At 45.1% G+C, this 6,977-nt stretch overlaps 1 protein-coding gene across 1 annotated transcript; it reads left to right on the top strand.

The window, feature by feature from the left end:
- The first annotated feature begins 540 nt into the window (after nt 1–540).
- Nucleotides 541–2,403, top strand: MAP1LC3C (microtubule associated protein 1 light chain 3 gamma). The gene is made up of 4 exons (XM_082757306.1): nt 541–664; nt 745–800; nt 918–1,024; nt 1,904–2,403. Exons 1-4 carry the CDS (start codon nt 607–609, stop codon nt 2,109–2,111), a joined length of 429 nt encoding a protein of 142 aa, XP_082613432.1. The 5' UTR covers nt 541–606; the 3' UTR covers nt 2,112–2,403.
- Nucleotides 2,404–6,977: the final 4,574 nt, after the last annotated feature.

Raw genomic sequence — 6,977 nt, 5'->3', positions numbered from 1 at the left:
ACCATTAAAATCACAGTCAGGCCTTAGAGACGAAACAGGATTAAAAGTCACCACCCAGGTTGTTCAGAAAATAAACAGTGTGGTATCTCAGAATGGTTTGGGATGGCAGGGACCTCACAGACCACCTGGTTCCACCCCCCACCATGTGCAGGGACAGCTTCTACCAGACCAGGTTGCCCAAAGCCCCATCCAGCCTTGAACACCTCCAGGGATGGGGCATCCACAGCTTCTCTGGGCAGCCTGTGCCAGCATCAGTGCCTTGCCACCTGAGTGGTAGCCTGAGGATACGGCATGAATATGATATAGCCGACCTGGCATGGCCCCAGCCGCCTGAAAAGGGACAAGGGCCGCAGGCGGGCTGGACGCAGACGGGCTGCACATTTTGCCCGCTCTGGGGGGGTCCCCAAAGCCCCCCTGTGCGGCGCGGGGGCTGCGATGCCGGCGGGGAGGCTGCCCGCAGCCGGGCTCGGCGCGGAGGCCGCCCCTCGGGGCGGGGCCCCCGGCAGCCCGGCAGGGGTCGGGGCCGGGCCGGCACCCGCGGCCCCATAAGAGGCTTGGGGCGGCGGTGGTAGCGCCAGCAGGAGCAGCAGCAGCAGCGGAGGCAGGATGCAGGCGGCCCCCGGAGCGCAGGCGGCGCGGCCCTTCAAGCTGAGGAAGAGTTTCGGTAGGGGCGGCGGGGCCGCGGAGCGCAGCAGGGGCGGCGGGCTGCGCGCACGGGTAACGCTTGTCCTCTCTCCCGCGCAGCCACCAGGCTGGAAGAAGTAGCCGGCATCAGGGCCAAGTTCCCGACGAAAATCCCGGTAAGGCTCCGCTTTTGTCGCCGTGCTCGGGGAAGGCTCCCGGTGCCTCTTCCTTTGAAGTTTGGGACCGCGGGGCGGGATGCTTTTATGGCTTCTAAGCGGCTCTGATTAAAACAGGTGATTGTTGAGAGGTACCAGAAGGAAAAATACCTTCCTCTCCTGGACAAAACCAAGTTTCTTGTTCCCGAGGAGCTGACCATGACGCAGTTCATAACCATCATCAGGTGGGCTGCGGGCACCGGGGCGGGAGGGGGTCTCCAGCCGTGGCTGCCTCCCCCCGCGGGGAGAGGCGCTTGCTCGGGTGCTTTGGGGAAAGGAGGTGCCTCCTGCTTTCCCTTCTGCCTTCTGGACCCGTGAAGCCTCCTCTCCTCCATGCTAAGGGCAGCGTGTAAGGACTGTGCTAAACTCCAGCTCTGCTTTCCTCCTGCTTGCTGAAGCTGGTGCTGTGGCTCTGTTCTCCTAGCTCTTGCTGTGCCTTGCTCAAGCTGATAGCAACTCCTAGGTGTGAGCTGTGGGAAGCATGCTTGTAAGTTGTTCCTTACAAAAGCACTGTAGCAGAGAAGTTTCCCAAAGTACTTAGTGCATTCTCTGCCAAAGCATTGGGAAATAGCAAGGCTTTCAGACTCCTAAAAGTGCACTGAGGAGATCTTCCTGGCTATTAGCTCCTGTAGGAGGTGCTTTTGTCTCTTGCACAGCTGATCTGTATGTTATGTCTTCAAGAACTCTTCTTTTGAAGGCAGGCTTACTTTAAGTGTAACTGACTATTCTGTAATCACTTGCTGTAGCTGTACAGCAGGAGCTTTTGGTTTCTGCTTAGCACTTCTCCCCAGTATCTGAAAACTCAAAGCTCACTCAGTAGCCCTTGTGGTCTAGAAATTTAAGCCTTTCCTTGGAGCACAAGTCTTCTGGCTTCCAAGCACATGGTTAACTTCCTGCTGATGAAGACATTAAACCACAAATTGACTTTACACAGTGTTTCTTTTACATAGCTTCCCTAATAAGCTACTGTTCTTCTTTGTGTATTTCATAGACTAAAGTTGATGTTGTCTTAAATTTGCTGATGCTTAATCCTCTATTTCCTTTCCTCTCCCCTCTTCAATTAGAAGCAGGATGGCTCTAACTGCTACACAAGCTTTCTACCTGCTGGTGAACAACAAGAGCTTAGCCAGTATGTCCTTGACAATGGCAGAAGTGTACAGGGACTACAAAGATGAAGATGGCTTTGTGTACATGACGTATGCTTCCCAGGAGATGTTTGGATGCTTCTTACTCACTCAAGGGAAAACTTTGAAATGTCTTCAGAAAACCTAAGGCTGGGGTCTGTGTGCTGCAGCGAAGCAGTTTTGCTGTGAGTCATGCCTGTGACGTGAAGCTCAGAGACACTCCTTCCAATATGAGTTCATGAGCTCTGTACTGGGGAGTCATGACACAAAAGCTGGCAGGACCAGCTCAAGGCAGAAATGGTGGTACACTTTTCATGGATAATAACTTAGATATCTATTTTTATACCTGAAGACACTATGGGTTGGTGTTTTTTTTGGAACTGCACCTCCACTTTTTTTTTGCGATACCAATCTTTGATGTAACTGCTTTTTAAGGTGTCATTAAAGTCTAAATTTAAGAGTAAAATAAAGAAGCTTTTAAGTACTGGGTTGAACATTAGTTTTAATCTGGGGAAAAGTCTATCTAGGTGACAGTCCTAGAACAATTCTGGGGATCTGAGCTTAATGGCTCTTAAATAAAGCACTGCTTGCATAGCCACTCCTTCTCTTCTGGAAGAGACAACAAAGTTCTGGGTCTGCTCCACTGTGAGTGACTTTACCTGTAAACAACTTGTTAAGCTAGGTACCTGAGCTGCAAGATGACAGTAGTGTTAGAACAGGATTCAGTGCAGTGTAGTTTCAGCACCTGAATAAAAACTCCTGTCAGCTGTTACAGAAAATGCTGTGAATGCTTATGATAGACAACAATTGCTTCAAATAGTCAATACTGACTGCTAGGCAGCATAACCTAAATGCAGGTAATATGACTAGAACTCTGACTTGAGTGTTCAAGATCTCCCTAGGAAAGATGCTCGCATCTTCCCTCTACAGGCACCTGCGTGTCCCTTCTGCAAAAGGGCTTCATTAAGCCTTCTCTGAAGGGTGGGGAACTGTGTTGTACCTTACAGTGGAGAGGTATGCCAGTGTCTAAAACTCCCTAAACCTAAATTATAGGACCTCTTGACAGGAGGCTCAGTCTGAAGCTAGCCTTCCTGGCTTCCTCATATCTGAGGAATGTATCAGGAAAGCTATGAATATTCTGAGCATGCATAATGAACTTAAAACACCAAGTCATTTAGGAATCTGTTGCAGCGTGCAGTTAACAATTTTAGGCAGCCTCAGCTTAGGATGGTCAAATTGTTACATCATGATGCAATTGTTTTGTTCAGTACTGAATTGACTTGCAGGATGATTAATACAGGAATTGCTAGACTAAAGGAAGAAGTGTTGACAGTATTTAAATTATACATAAGGAAGGAATGTGTATGTATTAGCTTTTTGCAGTGGCTCTCTTGAATTTAAAGCTCTGAGCAGATTTGGGCTCAAGCCTTTAAACCTAAAAGCTACTGTATTGCCTGTTAAGGGGTACCTGTATCACTGAAGGTGTTATTTACCAGCTCATAAAACAAGGCAGATTGGGAGGATGCAGGCACAAAGAAATCATTGACCTGCCCAACTCAGTAGAAAGGGGCAGGCTGTGTCAGAGCATGGGTTATGAAAACAGGCAGGCTTTGGGATCCCAGAATCTGTTGCTTGGATCAGGTTCACTTCTCATGGAAACAGCTTCCATTTCACAAATTGAATGCAAGTAGCCATTTGTTACAAGCCCTCAGGGAGGCAAAGACACCTGTTTTGCAGGCATAGGGCAGGGCAATGTTGGACAGCTGTGGGAACCCCAGGGTGGGGGTAGCAAGGGGAAGTCTTGCTGTGTTCTAGCACTCTTGACAGCCCAAGAGCTCAGTTAATATTTTGCTTCGTTGGCTCCTCTGTTTGTCTTCCTGTCTTGTGTGATATTTGGTGCGTGAAGAGAAAAGTACTACAGATTCTTGGCTGGAACAGTTCTGTCTGACAGCCAACTTTCTTTAGTCTGTAATGTAGTGGCTGAGGTGTAAGTGTTGATCCTTCCAGCTCACATTGACATTAGACTGTGTGCTGTCTAACAGGCTCAATTGCAGATCCAGCCAAAAAGTTACTGCAGAAGAAGGTCAGTTGCAGGTGAAGAACATCTTTATAAACCTATTCAAACTGCCCTGTTGAACCCAGAGAGAAGTTTCATGAGCTCCATCACTGGGTAATAGTAGTAGATATGCCCTTCTACCAGGTGTCAAAGCAAGTAAGATTAACCATCAAAGGCAGTCTTCAAAGAGTCTTAGAGTAATAAGCTAGGAGTTAGATGTCCAAATACATCAGGTATCCTGCTAGTGTGACAAGAAGCTCTGGATTGAACCTATTGTCTCTTCAACTGCAGGGAACAACTAAAAAAGAAGCAAACAGAAAAAGCTTTGCTCTGATGTCTGACATAAGCAACTGAGATAACCATAGCTGCCTCCAATGAGCTGCTGTTTGAAGAGCTAATATTTGTTTTAGCTATTACCCATTGATTACAGACAAGTACGTAGTTCTTGCAATGAAGGACACCACTGGAAGTCAGTGATAAGTAAACTCTATAGTGTTTTCCGATGTAATACCAATCTATAAAGAGAAGATAGAGATGCTACTAATGTTTGTTAAAATATATTCATTTCTGAATTAAGATGTGGATATGGTTCTTTAATATCCAAAACCTCCACCAGAGAAAAGAAAATGTAAGGATACTTTTCTTTCTGCCATAGACTACCAGCTAAATCCTGGAAGGTGTGTGGTGTTCTGTCTACAAAGCTCTTGGGTATGTATGTGCTCTGCTGAAGTTACTTGTTTGGTTGGGTCCACAGCCCTCGAACCCTAGCAAAATCAAGCATTACATCTCATCTTCAAATCAATGTAACTGAAAGGACACTGAATTTAGGTGTGGAATGAAGACTAAAATTGCCCTTGCTGCCTTGCTTTTGAGTTGTTGTTGTTTTTTTTTTGTTTGTTTGTTTGTTTTTAAGTGAGGATTGTGTAAAATAGAGTACTGGGTGAGTTGTGACTTCAACATAGCTGAGTGGAATTACACAGAAATAACACTGGGGGAGGAAAACAGTCTGTTTCCTTACCTTCACTTAAAAAGCTCTAGTTTTAATAACCACAGATACTGCTAGTGTCATTAAAAGGGAAAAACAAAAGCACCTAAAATAGCTGCTGCCACCTTTGCTGCACAAAATGATATTTTAATAAAGCATGCCATTTGTGTAATGTATGCCTACACAGCAACTGCTGTGGAAACAGGATTAAGTTTTCTTGTTGTCAAAAGGCCTGAGCAAGCTGCATGTACTCTGAATACTCATCAGGACAACGGGAGGAGACCACAGTAGCAATTCAGGAAAAACAACTGTCTCCGAGCTCTGGGTTTTGTTCAGAAATAGAAAAGGGGGGAGGGGGAAAGTCTCATCAATGTACTTGAATTCTAAGTGGTAGAAGTCGTCTTTTTTTTTTTTTTTTCCTGTGCCTGTTAAGACTAGAGATCCAGTTGTCTGTACTCTCCTTGCCACCACTGACATCCTACAGCCATAGCAAACGCAGCTTTAAAATGCATACAATGCTTTATGGAGTGTGAATTGTCACTTGCTGCAAGGCAAACATGATAATGTCAGTTAGGGTTTTCATGCAACAAGCAACAACGGGACCTTTCCAAACCGTTAGAATTTTAAAATTATTTAAGATTTTTGGGGTAGAATAAAATTAATTAATAGGGATACTAATCTTCTCTCTTAAGTAATGCAGACAACAAGTCTTGTGAATTCAGCAGGTAAAAGCAATAAAAAGCCTATCTAACTGTTTCCAGACAGTGTTAGCTTTGCAGTAAAAATAAAAAACTACAAAACCCATGACTGTTAAACATGCTAAACGACAGACTTGATCTTTCTCCTCCCCTTCATATTCTTTTTTTCACTTATGTATGAAAGAGTAAATTGGGAAAGTCAAATGAAATAATAGGACAGAACATAACCTTCAGCATCAAATTGTACTACTGTATTCCCATTAAGAAAGCCTCTATAGAAACTACAGGGATTAAACCAAAGGGCCTGACTGGGAGAGGAAACTATTTTTAGAACACTGTGTTTTTAATGTATAGGCTGTGAAGTAGAGGGGGAGGGAAGGAAGGTTTCCTTGGAAAACTTCCAAGGGGTCTCTGAAAGGTGATTGAAAAATAGAAGTTCATATGTTACAGTAAAACATGTACTTTTTTTTTTTTAATGGCCCCCATATACCCTCCAAGATTTGTTACAGAAAGACATCTAGACGACTCTTGTACATAAATGTATTTCATTCTTTTCCATAGACTTTTGTGTCACCCTATCATATTTTAAACTAGAAAAAATCAAATTCTACCTGTACAAATATGCTTAGTGTTTTTTTTGTTTTGTTTTGTTTTTTTTAAAGATACTTCTTAATGGTTGCTGTACACAGCTATTTCCACTGATGTTTTTAGGTTGCTCTTTAAGAGCACAAGTTTCTTAGCTATCTGCGACTTGTTCTAAATGACAATCTGGCCCTAGTTTAGAGGAACAGCTTAAATGAAGGTGACTACCTTAGGGTTCTCCTGTTACAGTCATAATTGTGTCACTCCCTGCCTCTTGTTTTCTAGCAGATGTGTGTCTTGCCCTTCAACTGTAATGTTCCTATGGCACACAACTGTTTAGTAGCAGCATAGTCCAGATGGGTTTTGAAGAGCGTGTAGCAAGTATCAAAGCTAGAGTCTGCAAAGCAGAACTGCCCCTTCCCTGCAGGCAGACCCTCAGGAGGGAGGGAGTGTGCCCTGCTGTGTGCGCAGAGTTTCCAGGGCAGGCAAGAGGGGGGCCAGGAGGGGCTGCTTGGGCAGCTCGACACTTACATCATGTCCGGCAGGGACTGTAAAGGACCTTTATGAGGCTGCTTGTGATTTGTTGCAGGGTGGGCTTGGCTGGTGGTGTTTATTTTCACAAATAATCCATGATCCTGGCTTCACTTTCTGTGTAACAGCATGGTGTCTGGATCCTAATCAGGCCTTCAGCCC

The sequence above is a fragment of the Aythya marila genome (genome assembly GCF_965140915.1).
Source record: "Aythya marila genome assembly, chromosome: 3".
Lineage (NCBI taxonomy): Eukaryota > Metazoa > Chordata > Aves > Anseriformes > Anatidae > Aythya > Aythya marila.
The sequence above is the reverse complement of the archived record's forward strand: the minus strand, read 5'-3'. Positions and strand labels throughout refer to the sequence as shown.